The 16,915-nt window shown below is 46.3% G+C and overlaps 1 protein-coding gene and 2 non-coding genes across 3 annotated transcripts; all 3 read left to right on the top strand.

The window, feature by feature from the left end:
* The first annotated feature begins 1,341 nt into the window (after positions 1-1,341).
* Positions 1,342-6,567, top strand: TPT1 (tumor protein, translationally-controlled 1). Its single transcript, XM_040267222.1, has 6 exons — positions 1,342-3,136; positions 3,369-3,442; positions 4,002-4,192; positions 4,572-4,677; positions 5,464-5,580; positions 6,346-6,567. Exons 1-6 carry the CDS (start codon positions 2,968-2,970, stop codon positions 6,346-6,348), a joined length of 660 nt encoding a protein of 219 aa, XP_040123156.1. The 5' UTR covers positions 1,342-2,967; the 3' UTR covers positions 6,349-6,567.
* Positions 6,145-6,276, top strand: LOC120883432. The gene has a single exon (XR_005725786.1). It is a non-coding gene; the product is annotated as a small nucleolar RNA SNORA31 (small nucleolar RNA).
* A 744-nt stretch (positions 6,568-7,311) lies between the features above and the next one.
* LOC120883433 lies at positions 7,312-7,437 on the top strand. The gene has a single exon (XR_005725787.1). It is a non-coding gene; the product is annotated as a small nucleolar RNA SNORA31 (small nucleolar RNA).
* The last annotated feature ends 9,478 nt before the right edge of the window (positions 7,438-16,915 follow it).

Genomic DNA, 16,915 nt, shown 5'->3' with positions numbered 1-16,915 from the left:
ATCACAATAAACTGTGGAAAATTCTGAAAGAGATAGGAATACACAGACCACCTGACCTGCCTTTTGAGAAATCTGTATGCAGATCAGGAAGCAACAGTTAGAACTGGACATGGAACAACAGACTGGTTCCAAATAGGAAAAGGAGTACGTCAAGGCTGTATATTGTCACCCTGCTTATTTAACTTATATGCAGAGTACATCATGAGAAATGCTGGACTGAAAGAAACACAAGCTGGAATCAAGATTGCCGGGAGAAATATCAAAAACCTCAGATATGCAGATGACACCACCCTTATGGCAGAAAGTGAAGAGGAACTAAAAAGTCTCTTGATGAAAGTGAAAGAGGAGAGTGCAAAAGTTGGCTTAAAGCTCAACATTCAGAAAACGAAGATCAGGGCATCTGGTCCCATCACTTTACGTGAAATAGTATCAGACTCTATTTTTGGGGGCTCCAAAATCACTGCAGATGGTGACTGCAGCCATGAAATTAAAAGACTCTTACTCCTTGGAAGAAAAGTTATGACCAACCTAGATAGCATATTGAAAAGCAGAGACATTACTTTGCCGACTAAGGTCCATCTAGTCAAGGCTATGGTTTTTCCTGTGATCATGTATGGATGTGAGAGTTGGACTGTGAAGAAGGCTGAGTGCTGAAGAATTGATGCTTTTGAACTGTGGTGTTGGAGAAGACTCTTGAGAGTCCCTTGGACTGCAAGGAGATCCAACCAGTCCATTTTGAAGGAGATCAGCCCTGGGATTTCTTTGGAAGGAATGATGCTGAAGCTGAAGCTCCAGTACTTTGGCCACCTCATGCGATGAGCTGACTCACTGGTAAAGACTGATGCTGGGAGGGATTGGGGGCAGGAGGAGAAGGAGACGACTGAGGATGAGATGGCTGGATGGCATCACGGACTCGATGGACGTGAGTCTGAGTGAACTCCAGGAGATGGTGATGGACAGGGAGGCCTGGCTGCTGCGATTCATGGGGCCGCAAAGAGTCGGACACCACTGAGCGACTGAACTGAACTGAACTGAATGGAATAGTTTCAGGAGTATTTTGAAAAGTAATAAAATTGGAAAGAATTAGGCACCCAAGGTCAACCAATATATACTGATAAGCTATTGAGCATGCTAGTCATTTTTCATTCTTATTTAACTTCCCCAAACTCTTTAACTCACAAAAATTGCATTCTATACTCAGACTTAGGGAGTCTGACTTTCCCAAAGCCACAGGACAAGCACTAGATAAACCCAAGATTTCAGGCTAGGCTGCTTTGATTCTAATCTCTTCAGTTCTCTTTTTCTCTGTGGCTGTCTTACAAAAGTTGGTGGTGTGGGGGTAGTTTTTAATTGAACATAAAACCAGAAAAGGAGGGAAAAATGTTTGCCGGGACTGTATGAGTGATGGGAATGGTTCTGAATAATTTGAAAAGAAATAATTAACTTGTGATAATAATGTTCCATTCACACATCTCAGAAATAATCAAGTGGTTTCAGCGATCTTTAGTGGACCATTTATCAGAAGACGACCGTGTGTTTTCAAATCCCCTTCATTCCAGTTTTAGCCTTTTTTCAGGTATCCGCAGGGTTCCCTGGGGGTGTCCAGTAGCCCCAGACCCCTTCTTCCAGGGAGGATCCCTTTTCCCGGCTCCTTTTCATTTTGACTCCTCCATCACTGACTCCTGCCCTACTCTTTCGCAACAGTTGCCCTCCCTTATTCTGTGGAATGCTTTATTGTTGCATATGGGCAAGTTTGTTATAACTGCCTGATTTTTTATTTACCAGAATGAAGTTTTCTGTGAGGGTTGAACTGGATTTAACTTGTTCAAAATTGGGACCTCTGTGCTAGGGACACAGCAGAGCACAAATATATTTGTGGAATGGAAGAATCTCTCCGGTTTCATACTCATTTGCCTTTAAACCAAAGATGTCACTAACCGTTTTTTTTTTTTTTAGTACCGAGTAACTGACTGAGTCTAAAGTCCAAATAAAATTTGGGCAGGTGTAAAGCTCCTTCTTTGTATGTTTAACCTTCTAGCTTCTGGGTTATTATCTCTACTACACTTTATTTATATTTTTAAATTAATGTATTTCAACTACACTTTAAAGTGACAACACATCCTTTTTTCAAACAAAGGACTTAATTCTAGACCAAGAGCAAAACAGAAACAGGAAGATTCTTTAGCTGCCTTAGGAACCACAAGCTTTCAAATACGCGACCAAACTGAGAGATAGGAAAGCTGTGCAAACTTCCTTGACAGCTTCCTTCCTTCTCAAACCCCCTTCCAGACTCTACGGCCCCCACGATCATTCCCAGGGGGCTGGCAGGCCGAGGTGGGTCCCACAGACCGGACTTGGCTCCGCCCCACAAAAGAATCCAGGAACACGAAGTCGGGTAGCCCTGGGACAAGCGCTGAAAAGTTCTCTAAGGTCCTCGGAGATCACAGGGGCTGGTCACAAGCCAAGACCTCTGCCCTCATCGTCAAGGGAACCCTCCGCAAACGCAAAGTCCTTCACAGCAGCTGACGCTTTCAGCTCCCAGAAACAGCGGGAGCTTGGCGCGGCACCAGGCCTGGGGCGGAAACTTGAGACTTCATCTAACCCCACCCGGGCCTGGCACCTACCAGGGCCGACCCTGAGGCGCCGCCTCCACCACTCGGGGCCGGAGAGCGCCTTCCTCCTCCCTCCTCCCGCGCGCTCCTCACCTACCATTCCTCTCCCTCGCGCCGTCAGGCCTTTTCCCTCCGCCCCACCCCCTCCTCCGCCTTCCCCTTTCCCAGGGCCGCCCGGCGAGCCCGTGGGGAACGCGCGGTCCTGTACCCCGGGGCCAAGTCCCCGGATGCGCCCCTCCCCTCCCCCACGGCCCGCGCTGCGGCCCCGCCCCTCGCGCAGCCTGCGTGATGCGTCACCGCTCGCGGCGCTTCCGGAGGCGCTGCGCGCGATGACGTAGGGGGACGTGCCCTCTATATGAGGTCGGGGAGCGGCAGAGTCGGCCTTTTCCGCCCGCTCCCCCCTCCCCCCGAGCGCCGCTCTGGCCGCACTGCGCTCGCTTTGAGCTCCGGGCTCCTGCTAAGCCAGCGCCGCTGTCGCCTCCCTCCAGTCGCCATCATGATCATCTACCGGGACCTCATTAGCCGTGAGTCGGGACTGCACTGCCCCTCACACGGCGCGCAGGGCACGCGGCGGCATATGGGTGGAGGCGGGGGGCCGGCCGCCGCCGCCGCCGCTGTCGTGGGTCTGAGGAGGGGCGCTGCTTGGGGGCGCGCGCCGGGGCCCGGGGCGCCCGGGGAGGGGCGGCGCGGCGCGGGAAATGGCGCCCGCTCGGGCCGCGGGCGCCTCGTGACGGGTGGGTCTGTGTCCCCGAGCAGATGACGAGATGTTCTCCGACATCTACAAGATCCGGGAGGTCGCGGACGGGCTGTGTCTGGAGGTGGAGGGGAAGGTGAGTCGGCCGGGCCGGGGCCGTGGCTGCGGCGCCGGGGGGAGGCGAGGCGAGGCCGGGCGGGCTCGGGTTTCCGCCGCTCCCCCGCCCGAGGTTGTGCAATCCTCCCCGTTGCCTCCTGGCGGAGGAGACTCTCTTTCCGGGCTCGGGTTTTTCTAGAAAACTGGAGGCGGAGCTCTGCCTGGAAATAGGTCCGCCGCTTCAACGCCCATCCTCCCAGGCGGTCCGGGACAGACAGGTTATCTCCGGTTTGGGCGACCCAAGCATTTTAGCGTCTGCCCGGTTTTTCTTTGCTCAGCAACCCGACAGCCCATGCAAAACTTGCACTGTGTTGTAAATGACCCCTTTGTCGTTTGGGCCAACGAAGAGTTGTTGGACTGAGATGTTTCAGGAGAACGAAGGGCATAGATTTCCCCCCCCCTCCCCCGTAGTGTTCGTGGTTTTCAACGAGAATTAAGTGTTGAGGGATGACGGATGAAAGAGCTGCCAGCATAGATTGTTGGATGCGTTTATGGTAAGGTCGAGGATGTGTTAGCGACTAAACTTTTTCTTAATGCAGATGGTCAGTAGGACAGAGGGTAACATCGATGACTCGCTCATTGGTGGAAATGCCTCCGCTGAAGGCCCCGAGGGCGAAGGTACCGAAAGCACAGTAATCACTGGTGTCGATATTGTCATGAACCATCACTTGCAGGAAACCAGCTTCACAAAAGAAGCCTACAAGAAGTACATCAAAGATTACATGAAGTCGTAAGTGATACTGACACACCCAATTGATGTCTGAAAGTCCTGTAGGATTTAAGGGTTGGTTTCCTTTGAGATTTTTAACAGCAGGCATGCTTGTCAAAGGCTTTTTTCTATTGAAGAGCTCAGAAGGGGGGCTGCTTTTCTATAAATATGAGAATACTGGAGGGTGCAGTGTGGTTTTACTTTTTTTTTTAGAATAGTCCTTGGTACAGAATAAGCTGAGGTGAAATTAAAAGTTAGGAACAGTCTTAAAACATCCCTCCTATGAGTTAGTAATCTCTGTGATATTTTGCTGGTTTCAGTTTGGAATTTTTACTGAATGGAAACTTTGCTCAGAACTGATTAATGTGTCAGTGTTTTTTTTTTTTTCGATGTGTTTTAGAATCAAAGGGAAACTTGAAGAACAGAGACCAGAAAGAGTAAAACCTTTTATGACAGGGGCTGCAGAACAAATCAAGCACATCCTTGCTAATTTCAAAAACTATCAGGTAAATAACTTTAATATATTTGGATCAAAGGATTGTATAATTTTAACTGAGCAAAACATGAGTTACTTGATGAGCTTCTGATGTAATTAGGTTGGAGTTATTTTTCTGTGTTTTGAGCAGTTTAAGTACTTAACAGATTTTATTTCAGCAGTCTGGGCTGTAGGGAGTTGCCTTCTCTGCTCCTAAGCAAGCATGTTTCCAGATCTTGTCTTCTGCTTCCAAAATCTTATTCTCAACTCAACGTTTCCCAGTTCTTTGGAATTACTTCTGTACTCTGGAGTAGTCTTCTGGTTTTCTTTTTACAATACCAGTGTGTCTTGTTGCCACTGCAGCTCTTTCTGATCTGAGCTTGTCGTATTGAGAAGCTCCAGTGACTTTTCTTTTACTGACACAGCCTGGCTGTTTTGATGTTCAAGTTGTCACACATCCTCTGGCCATACCATAACTTCTCACGTGATGTGCTCTACTCATTGGTGGCCCTGTGCTCTCTGTGCTTGACTGTGTAAACAGCCTTGTTTGTAGGGTTTAGACTGAAATGTGTGGGGTTAGGTTTCCAGGGAGCTCAGTGTCCCTGGATTGCTCTGAACTCTTAACATTTGGTTATTAGTACTTTGCATAAACTGAAGTTTGATTAGTGAGCATTTTCCTCCTCAGCAGAACTCATTAGTTGCTGACTAAATAGTGCCTTGATTAGATATTGGTGTTCTGAATCCTTTGATTTATTGTGTGTTTTGATCCCATGCATTCCTGTATAATCTAATTCTGGGTATTTGTTTGCTTCCTAAGTTCTTTATTGGTGAAAACATGAATCCAGATGGCATGGTTGCTCTGCTGGACTACCGTGAGGATGGTGTAACCCCATATATGATTTTCTTTAAGGATGGTTTAGAGATGGAAAAATGTGTAAGTATAAAGAACTGTGTTGAAATCAGTCATGTAAAAATGGAGGTATTAACCTTTTAGCAGATAAACCACTTAATGATAATTGGGGGCTGGTTGGAAAGGCCATGATGTTACTAGCTTTTAGTAAATACAATTTAGAGCAGGCTGCTGACCCGATGGCCAGTTGCTTTAGTAAAATTAAATGAATGTCTGCTGCGCAAGGAATTGCTAAAGGAGAAATGAAGCCACTCATTTATCTTGGCTTTCAGCGGCTTCCATGTAAATTGGGAGTAAGATAAATTTAAGGCTACACTAGGGAATTCCCTGTTGGTCCAGTGGTTAGGACTTGGCTGCCACTGCCAAGGGCCGGGGTTTAGTCCCGGGTTGGGAAGCTAAAATCCCACAAGCTGCTTGGTGCAAAAACAATCTACCCTAAACAGGATCAGGGGCAGCAGTGACCAGGACTGTCAAAAGACAGTACAGATGTCTTGCCAAAGGGATTAGTCAAAGAATGTGTGAGGTTTTTGTTGGAATAGGGTGGGTGGGCCTTGTCAGAATGACTTCTCTGATTTGGTAAGGGTGGTTCTGCATCCACTGATAGACCTTGAACAGTCTGCAGTTGTTCCTTTGGTTTGCACTAGGATGCAAAAGCAACATCCCCGCGCTTTCTGTCTGTCTGTGTGTGTGGCAGCTCAGATTGAATAGGGGAGTACATCTGAAGCCTAGAAACGTGAGATGCTTTCATGCCAGAAAGGTGTGTTAATGGGCTCTTCCTTGTTTTCCCAGTAACAAAGTTGGCAGTTACTTTGGATCAATCACCTGTCGTCAAAACTGGCTGGCCACTGCTTTTCATCCACACAACACCAGGACTTAGACAGATGGGACTGATGTCATCTCGAGCTCTTCATTTGTTTTGAACGTTGATTTATTTGGAGCGGAGGCATTGTTTTTGAGAAAACGTGTCATGTAGGTTGTCTAAAAATAAAACACATTTAAACTCATTGGAAAGAATGCCTCTTAGTTTAATATGTCATATCTAAATCCATCCTTGTAGCCTTCCTGGAGCAGCTAGACTCTGGTTGTAGCCTACCACTAGAAAGCACCTTCAGATAACGTCTACAGTGAAACCACTTCCGGGACTTGGACTATACAAGAATCAGAAGTAACTGAGTGTGGAGTAAAGGGAAAGACCATGCTCATGGCAGTGCCAACCAGCACTTGAAGTGGATTGCTTACACATTTCATCACCTACAAATGGAAGCATTTACAAAAGAATAAAGAGAGACGAACACAGTTGGAAGCAAAGTACTGTCTGAGCTTATTTTAGAGCTGAGTAGTCTAGAGAAATCTAGACATCTGGAATACTTTTGTCAAACTCCTTGGAGCAGGGTTGACAGACTGGCTCACCCACCACCTGTTTTGTGGCTAAGGTGGTGCTTACATTTTTAAAGTGGTTCACAGTAGCTTATGGGACATGAAAAAAATAAAGTTTGTGTCCAGTTTTACTAGGACACTACCATGCCCTGTATTGGGTGGTATTGGCTGGTTTTGACATGGCTAGAACAGATGAGTGACAGGTCTAAGGGCCTCCTGCAAGCCCTGAGGTACCCCACATGGCCCTTGATAACGAAAGATTGACAGGCCATTGTAAAAGATGGAATTATAAATGGACTGTGGAGTAGTTGGTGGGCAGAGAGAAAAGCAAATGCTCTTGTTTTATCTGTCAAAAGATGTGGGTATCAGAACACGAAAATGCATCTATTTGACAGACCTGAAGCAGTTTACTGTTTGCTAAGGTTTCCACTACAGATGCAAGAAAAACTTGCTCGTGCTCTCTGCCTGATTGTGGCAGCCCAGATTGAATGGGGGAACACAGGGCAAAACTTGGAACCCTACAACCAGGTGACACCAAGAGTCTAGTTCGTGTCATCTGGGTTAAGTTAACTGAGAATAACAGGTGGTAGGCACTTCCTGTACACGTCAGAAGGCATGTGTTTTGTATCACTGTCTAGTAAGAGGAAGCTGAAAAGGAAGGAGATGATGTGGGTATCTGGGAGCAAAGCATGCCAGGCAAAAGAGTAGCAAATTGAGGTAGAGTGTGGTTGACAGGTTCAGGGGACAAGGCGGCCAGGATCCTGGGCCCAGGATAGCAGGAGGACCTGAGCTAGAGAAGGAAATGCACAGGAAAAGAGGAAACCACACAGAAGCCCCAAGAGGGCTTTGTGTGGAAGGCTGATGTGATCTGCTCTAAAGGGCCATTTTGGGTGCTGAGTGGCCAGGTAAGAGCAGAGAACAGTGATGAATACTATGAGAGACAGCGGCTTAGTCTAAGGTAACTGTACAGGTGATTCAGAGAGGAGGATTTGCTAAGGTGCTGAATGAGGTGAAAGAATAGATAGGGAGATGGCAAGTGTCTTGTCCTGGTCATCTGGAAGAAAGGAGTTAACACAGGGAGGACGGTGCAGGAAATCGAGACTGCAGTTTTGAACAGGCTAGACTGAGATGCTGACTCAGGTGAATCAGGAAGAGAGCTGGAGAATTTGTCCAGAGATACAGGTTTCCCACGCTCTGAAGTAGGGCCTTTGTATGAAACCTTTCTTGGCAGAAATGGTATAAAGCAAAGCAGTAAACTCAGGGCAGATGCATCTTAATGGATGCATAGAATAAATTGAGATAAGCACAGATGCTCATATCTCAGAGCTATGGCAGCTTGATACAGAGATGCTGAGTGTGGTTCTGGGGTGCATGCTGTCTCTACTGAGGGCTCACTGCAAAAGAAATGCTGAGTGCTGTTTTCAGTTGTGACCTATTTTTTCTATAGAAATTTTCTCTGGATTTTGTTCGATTTGTGGAATCAGGTACTAGTGTAGCTACGTCTTTTCTAAAAGCAAAGTTGTCTAGAAGGATGTCTGCTGGGACAAATGCATGACATTTGAAGCTAAAACACGGAGTGAGGTCACCTAGATGGGATGGACTCAGCCCTCCAATGCAGAGATTGGTCAACATGAACCTACAGAGTGATCATGAGGGAACTGCCTTTGATGTAGGAAAACCAAGGGAGAGGCCGCCTGGAGGCCCCGTGGACAGCATTTTAGGAAGGAGCAAGTCCACAGGGTTACCTGTTGTAAGTGGGTCAAGTAAGATGACAGAACGGTAGACTTGGCAGGGGTTTCAGTTGTAGTGAAGAAAACCTGAGATTGGCTCAAGAGAAAAGCAAACTCAGGCAGCACGTTGCCTGTGAGAGGTAATAATTCAAGAAGTACATGTTTTTATTATGTGTGCATCTGCTTAAACTATAGATATGTAAGTAACTCATCTGAGCCATTAGACATGATTTTCTTAAAATCTAATTAGGCGACTTCTCTGGTGGTCCAGTGGCTAAGACTCCACTCCCAATGCAAGGGGCCTGGATTTGATCCCTGGTCAGGGAACTTGATCCCATAAGCGATGTCTTCCGCTACTGTGAAGGCATGTTTTCAACTACCAGCAAATTCTAATTTATTTTTTGAGAGCTTGTACATAGTGGGCTTCCCCGGTGGCCCAGACGTCTTATGGGAGTTTGAATGCCACAACTAAAGATCCCACATGCTGGAACTAAGACCCAGAGCAGCCACGTAAATATTAAAAAAAAAAACCTAATTAGGTCACTAGTAAATACTGCATTGATGTAAATTCCATCTGAACTGCAGGGTTTAGGGTTTAACCAATAACTAACTACAACTACACTGGCAAAACTGCCAGAAGAACAGCAAAAATCTCAACCAACTTGAAAAAACTGATAACAAAGCCTCCTTATAAACTTCTGACCATCTGCGTGCATGTGCTTGGAGCTGCGACCTGGGCTAGCAGCCAGAACCCTCTCAGTCACAGAATTTAAACCAAGGGACTCGAATTAACCGACACAACATCTTACTGACTGGTGACCTGCCTTTAGGTCATACCATACAACTCTTAATTCTATGAGAAAAGTCTGGCTAATGACCCCCTCGTGGGCCACAAGCCTTTTCTTGCAAAAGCTCATTTTGTGGCAATCGGTGCCTGTTACCACAGACGTCCATAAGAACTGACGGCCCAACTTGGGCTTTGGGGCTAGATTTATGACCCTCTGGGGCTGTGGACGAAACTTAAAAATCACTGCATGGAAAAAGTTTTCTTTTGATACTGTATAAAAATGTGTGCTACTTGGGATATTTGGTTCTTTCTATAACCTTTAACATTGTATTATTCCAAAGGAAAAGTCCTTGACTAAAGGGCTTTAGCGTACACAAGAAAAATGCTATGCACCTTTCGTTGAATTAAAGCAGCTGCTGTGACAGTCATCTTGCTAGATTTTGCAGATAGTTTAAAATGATTATAGTGCTGGTAGTTCATATTTATCCCACTGAGGTCCTTCAGGTCCGTCCTTTGGTTCAGTGGTGGTTTGGTGGACTGCATGCCTGTTGGCTGTCCAAAGCAGATTTCCGATACCGTGGGGCATGTTTTCAACTACCAGCAAGTTCCAGTTTATTTTTTGAGAGCTTGTACACTGTGGGCTTCCCTGGTGTCTCAGATGGTAAAGAATCTGCCTGCAATGCAGGAGACCTGGGTTCAATCCCTGGGTCGGGGAAGATCCCCTGGAGTAGGAAATGGCAACCCACCCCAGTATTCTTACCTGAAGAATCCCCACAGACAGAGGAGCCTGGAGGGCTACAGTCCATGGAGTCACAAAAAGTCAGACACAGCTGAGTGACTATAAGCACAGCACACTGGATTTGTGCTGCTAAAAATCCACTGAAAGGCTCCAGTGGATGTGGTTTTAGCAGGAGTCCATATGATTCAGTGAGAAAAATGCCAACTATGAGCCTGGGGGAGGAGCTGGGATTCTTTCCAAAGTAACTGCTTGCTCAAAGATTTTTCCTTCAATGACCTCCCCACTCCTGCTCCAGGAGTTTTGAGGTAGAGTAGGGAGGGGGAGCACTGTAAGCTGTGCTTTTGCATATATGACTCACCATTTAGGAGAAATGAGAACTCATACCAGGCGACTCACTTCTTGGGTATGTTGAAGTCCTTTCCTATAGGACTTTTCCTTTGGAATAGTGCAGTGTTTGTGAAGTCGCTCAGTCGTGTCCCACTCTTTGCAACCCTATGGACTGTAGCCTACCAGGTTCCTCCATCCAAGGGATTTTCCAGGCAAGAATACTGGAGTGGGTTACCATCTCCTTCTCCAGGAGATCTTCCCGACCCAGGGATTGAACCCGGGTCTCCTGCATTGTAGGCAGATGCCCTACCGTCTGAGCCACCAGGGAAGTTAGGGTTAAGGGTGATAGAAGCAAATATCCAAAGGAGTAGCTCACTGGGAGAGGGCTAAGGCCACAGTCACCTGTCAAAAGATGACGGTACTATATCTTACCTGGTGGTTCAGTGGTTAAGACTACCAATGCCGGGAGCAAGGGTTTGATCCCTGGTTGGGGAACTAAAATCCCACATGCTATGCAGTGTGGCCAAGACAATTAAAAAAAAAATTGCACTATTTCTTAAAAAACTAAAATTAAAGCTACCTTGTGATCCAGCAATATCACTCCTGGGCATATATCTAGAGAAAGCTAATTTGGAAAGACACGTGCACCCCAAAGCAGCACTATTCACAATAGCGAAGACACGGAAGGAACCTAAACGTCCATCCACGGGTGAATGGACAGAGATGTTATGTGTACGTGTGTGCATCTGTGCATACACGACGGGATATCAGTCATAGAAAGAATGAAATGCCATGTGCAGCGACAGGAACGGACCTAGCGATTATCACACTGAGTGAACCAATAGACAAATACCATGACGTTGCTTATACGTGGAATCTTTAAAATCGGTGTAAATGAAGTTATTTTCAAAACAGTCACAGGTGCAAAAACCAGTTACCAGAGGGGAAAGGCCAGGAGGGATAAATCGGGAGATTGGGATTCACATAAAATAGCTACTAAGAACCTACTGTATAGCCCAGAGAAGTCTACTCAATATTCTAATTACCCATGTTGGGACAGAATCTAAAAAAAGAGTGGTGGTGGTTTAGTCACCAAGTCGTGTCTGACTCTTGCGACCCCATGGACTAGCTTGCCAGGCTCCTCTCCATGGGATTCTCCAGGCAAGAACGCTGGAGTGGGTTGCCACTTCCTTCCCCAGGGGATCTTCCTGACCCGGGACTTGAACCTGGGTCTCCTTCACTGTAGGCAGATTCTTTACCAACTGAGCTACAAGGGAAGCCATGTGTATAACTGACTCACTTTGCTGTACAGCAGAAACAACACTGTAAATCAACTCTAATAGAAACTGGCAGCTTCCCTGAGCTCAGTTGGTAAAGAATCCGCCTGCAATGCAGGAGACCCCGGTCCGATCCCTGGGTCGGGAAGATCCGATGGAGAAGGGATAGGCTACCCACTCCAGTATTCTTGGGTTTCCCTTGTGGCTCAGCTGGTAAAGAATCCGTCTGCAATGCAGGAGGCCTGGGTTTGACCCCTGGGATGGGAAGATCCCCTGGAGAAGGGAAAGGCTACCCGCTCCAGTATTCTGGCCTGGAGAATTCCATGGACTGTATAGTCCATGGGGTTGCAAAGAGTCTGACACGACTGAGCAACTTTCACTTTCTAATAGAAATTAAAACAAAAAAATTTTTTTAAGTTTACAGTATTTTAAATAGTCTCGTAGAGCAACTAGACGTTACTTAGTCCCGAGTTTCTGTCATTTAGTTTGACACCAGAAATCCAGTTGTGTACTTGGTGATTTTCTTCATGTTTAAAGATAGCAGGAGAACCCTAGCTTATTATCAAATGCAGCTTGCCCATGGTCTTGACAACAGGACAGGGTTATCAAATTACTCCACCAAGTGCATAATCTACCATTCCCTGAGCAGCAGGTAGAAATTTGGCAAATCACAGAGAAAGTTGGTATTTTGTGGACATCTATTCAAAACAGAGCTGAACGTGTAATTTCCTTCTTGAGGAATTTGGAAGTCTCCCTCAAGAACCGCCAGTTTGCAGTTTGAGTCAGATATCTAAACTAATAGTCAACCTAGGGGGCAAAACTGGCAGGTGAAAGGGTGACAGTTCTTGCACAGGAAGTTAAAGGGAAAATATACCTCGTGACTGCCTCACACAGGAGGAATGGTATGTATCAGCAGATGGCAAGCACAAAATTGGAAGCCCAGTCAACAACTCTTGGTGTGGTATGTTATAATATCCTTCTCCAGCACCTCGCAAGCACCCCATCCTTCCAAATCCTCCATTGTATTGACGCCACGTGGATGGATTTTGTCAGGTGGGACATGGGCTGGGTGGCAGTACCCTTGGTTGTTGCTGTAATAGCAGGATGGCAAGTACCAACTGCTGGCATCTATTAAAAGCAAAAGTGACTAAGCTTTTGAAAGTTGGTTAAGTAACGTGCCACCTGTTCTCTGCTCCACAGACAAGGGAGGAGGAGGGTCGAGTGTGAATGTGGGAGCAGTGGAGATTTTAGCATCCCAAGAGCATCCTGGAGGCTTGTGTTTCTGAGGGAGTTATTTAGCCCTATGGTTTATGGAGCGGAGAGTTGTAAGTAGTTCCAGCTATTGCTAAGCTTCCTCTCAATATCCTGTGGGACGCGTCAAATGCCCGAGCTATTTCTTAGTGAGTTTGAGATTGACGTGTGTACTCTGATAAATTTAAAATGGATAATCAACAAGGACCTACTGTAGAGCACAGGGAACTCTGCTCAGTGTTATGTGGCAGCCTGGATGGGCGGGGAGTCTGCGGGAGAACGGATCCATGTACAGGTATGGCTGCGTTGCTCTGCTGTGCACCTGAAACCGTCACAACATTGTTAATTGGCTCTTCCCAGGTGGTTCAGTGGTAAAGAATCCACCTGCAGGAGATGCGGGTCTGATCCCTGGGTCGGGAAGATCCCCTGGAGGAGGGCATGGCAACTCACTCCAGTATTCTTGCCTGGAGAATCCCCATGGACAGAGGGCTACAGCCCGTGGGGTCGCAAAAGAGTCAGACACGACTTAGCAACTGAGCACACACGCACATGCTCCAATATAAAATAAAAGGCAAAAAAAATCCTGTGGTAGTTTTGCTGGATACTCTCTCCTATCCCCTCAGGGTGCCTGCGCCTGAAGCCTTTTCCTCCACCCCCTCCCCATCTGCCTGCATTCACGCCTGGGGGCGGGGGGAGGATGGGAGAGGTGACTGTGCTCTGTTGGAAGCTAGTAACCAGGCAGGTGGAGCAGGGTAAGACAGCCAGAAGTGGAGGGGGCTTGTTGGCCCCAGTGAATTTTGTTCTCTTGTGCAGATAGTAGGCAGCTGGCCAATATATAATCAGATTCACTCATGTATACTCAAAGTGCAAGTGTGAGCTTTGACCAGATGGAGTCTGACATTTGGCTCTTCTCCAAGATGGGAGAAAAGCTGTGGACTCCTACAAAGAACAGGAGGGTTTTAGGGGTTCACCACAGTCTTCCCATTCCAGACCGACTTCTGTTTTTTTTTTTTTCTCAGTCATAGCTAAGGCTGTGAGAATGACTCATTTGATGGAATGACCGATAGAGAATTCCCACAGGGTTATTCACCAAGAGGGTGTGTCCAAATTGCCAGGTGGGTCACCATATTTTTTTGTGGTGAGGACACTTAAGATCTACCTTCTTAACAAATTTCAACTATTCAATAAAGTGTTATCTATAGTAAAACAAAACAAAACAAACACCCTGCTGGCTGGGGACTGCATGTACTCTTTCTACTTTGTATCTGGGGCTTCCCAGGTGGTGCTAGTGGTAAAGAACCCACCTGCCAATGCAGGAAACAGAAGAGATGCGGGTTCGATCCCTGGGTTGGGAAGATCCCCTGGAGAAGGGCATGGCAACCCACTCCAGTATTCTTGCCTAGAGAATCCCATGGACAGAGGAGCCTGTTGGGCTACAGTCCATAGAGTTGCAGAGTCAGACCTGACGGAAGCGACTTAGCATGCACGTGTGCACTTTGCATCTGAAAGTGAAAGTGAAAGTCACTCAGTTGTGTCCGACTTTTTGTGACCCCCACGGAATATGCAGTCCATGGAATTCTCTAGGCCAGGATGCTGGAGTGGGTAGCCTTTCCCTTCTCCAGGGGATCTTCCCAACCCAGGGATCGAACCCAGGTCTCCCACATTGCAGGCGGATTCTTTACCAGCTGAGCCACAAGGGAAGCATCTAGGTATAGAATTTGGGAAGATGCCAATGGAAAGCTGTCTTTTTAAGGAAGCCACCCATCATTTCCTTCAATATAAACTTACAATGAAATTCTGTACAAAACCCTTCACAGCTGGGCCACTTGCTTACCTGTTCAAGCTTCCCTGTCTCTTTCTACCATCCGCTCTCCGCTGAAAGGGGGAGCGCAGGCGGCATGATTCTGACCCACTGCACGGAAGTCTTGTTCTTTTCTAGAAGATTGCACTGCATTCTGTCTTGGAAGAGTTTCCTGATTCCTCCAGCTATTCCATCCACCCTCCGTGCTCCAGTGAGGTAATTGTCCTCCACTTTACTGAAGTCACTGAATTCCTTGTCTTTGCTTCACTGTTATTCCTGAAATCAAGGAGGGGGTTTTGTCAGTCTCCCTTCTTCGCCAATGGCATTCCGTACAGATTTGCTGATGGGATAAATAATGATCTTTCACCAGTGTCTGAGTGTTCTGAGCCACATTTCCCTGTGTGACTTCTGTTTTCAAATGCAGTCTCTAAGTTTGGGAAAGTGGATAACCAGACCAGAATGTGTGTTCTGTAGGAGAGCAGTATCTTCTTGCTGAAGTGCTTGCGTCACAAGCCGCTGGTCCCAGCAGTCCCTAAAGGAGTCAAAGGTGAAGGTACCTAATTGCAAAGAATGCAAAATGCTTCTCTTCTGTCTTAATGGTGAAATATTTCTTTTTCAGAGCACCTCACGTGTGTAAATGCTTAGCTTCCCCTAGTGTCTAGAATTAATGGTTATGCTCTTTGTATTGGCTACTGCATAACGGACTTTTTTCTTATCCCATTCTGGATCCTCAAGTTATGTACCATGTGTGATTCCACAGTGGGAGATGTGCATTTTGCTGAGTCTTGAAAAATGTAGCACCCTTGTCTCATCCCTGGTGGTGCTTCAGAATTACCTGGTATGATTTTTCAAAATACAGATGGAACTCTTTGCATGCCACATAACAGGCAGAGGGGTTTCTATATATTAAGTTGGAAACTGAAGAGAATCTTAAACTTTCCCTATTTTCAAGCCAACAAGTTAGCCTACCACAGTTCCACATACATTTTATGAAAAGACTTCCCTGGTGGTCCAGCGGCTAAGACTCTGCACTCACAAAGCAAGGGCCCAGGTTTGCTCCCTGGTCAGAAAGTAGATTCCACATGTTGCAACTAGGAGTTTGCATGCGGCAACTAAGATTCAGCACAGCCAAATAAATAAATAAAATACTTAAAAAGACACAAGACCTCTAGGTTAGAGATAATGGTTTACCACTCACAGCAAAAACAGTGGCCAGAGCAGCATCTCGCATTGGGTCCCATCCCTCACCCCCAACAGAGTGACATGGTGAGGGCCAGATGGTGCCAGCGCTGGCAGTGGGGTGCACTACAGCATTAGGAGCTTACAAGGCTACTAACATATCTGCCCGTCCCTCCCTCTGGATAAGCACATTACTTACATACCTGGAATGTAGGCAGATCTCTGCAGGAAATGGGAAGGTATCTCTAGTTTAAGGTATCTCTGAGGAGCTACATCTCCAAATCTCTTCAGAGGGATACCCTGTCTCTACGTTCCAAGGATGTCTATTTTTTAAACATATTCTTTGCAAATTTGAAGATAATTCAGAGAAATGGAAAGCTATCTCATGCTCTTGGAGACTGGAAGAATTAATCGTGTTAAAATGGTCATACTACCCAAAGTAATCTACAGATTTAATGTGATCTCTATCAAATTACATGACATTTTTCACAGAACTAGAACATATAATCCTAAAATTTATATAGAACCATAAAAGGCCCGAAATTGCCAAAGTAATCATGAGCAAAAGGAACAGAGCTGGAGGCATAACCCTCCTAGACAATATTACAAAGCTATAGTAATCAAAACAGCATGGAATTGGGCCAAAAACAGACATATGGATCAATGGAAGAGAATTTAAAAAACAAACAAACAATAAGCCCACACACCTATTGTCAGTTAATCTCCAACATAGGAGGCAAGAATAGTGGAGAAAAGACAGTCTCTTCAGCAAGTGGTGTTCAGAAAGCTTGACAGCCTCATGTAAATCAGTGAAGTTAGAACACTCTGTTACATGATACACAAAAATAAACTCAAAATGGCTTAAAGACTTAAATATAAGACATGACACCA

The sequence above is a fragment of the Oryx dammah genome, unplaced genomic scaffold (genome assembly GCF_014754425.2).
Source record: "Oryx dammah isolate SB20612 unplaced genomic scaffold, SCBI_Odam_1.1 HiC_scaffold_24, whole genome shotgun sequence".
NCBI lineage: Eukaryota > Metazoa > Chordata > Mammalia > Artiodactyla > Bovidae > Oryx > Oryx dammah.
The sequence above is the reverse complement of the archived record's forward strand: the minus strand, read 5'-3'. Positions and strand labels throughout refer to the sequence as shown.

What these genes read in the sequence shown, in the direction of transcription:
- TPT1 (XM_040267222.1), top strand. Translation starts at nt 2,968, where the DNA reads ATGAGGTCGGGGAGCGGCAGAGTCGGCCTTTTCCGCCCGCTCCCCCCT. An exon ending in CTACCGGGACCTCATTAGCC is followed by an intron (nt 3,137 to 3,368) that starts GTGAGTCGGGAC and finishes GTCCCCGAGCAG; the next exon opens with ATGACGAGATGTTCTCCGAC. An exon ending in GTCTGGAGGTGGAGGGGAAG is followed by an intron (nt 3,443 to 4,001) that starts GTGAGTCGGCCG and finishes TTCTTAATGCAG; the next exon opens with ATGGTCAGTAGGACAGAGGG.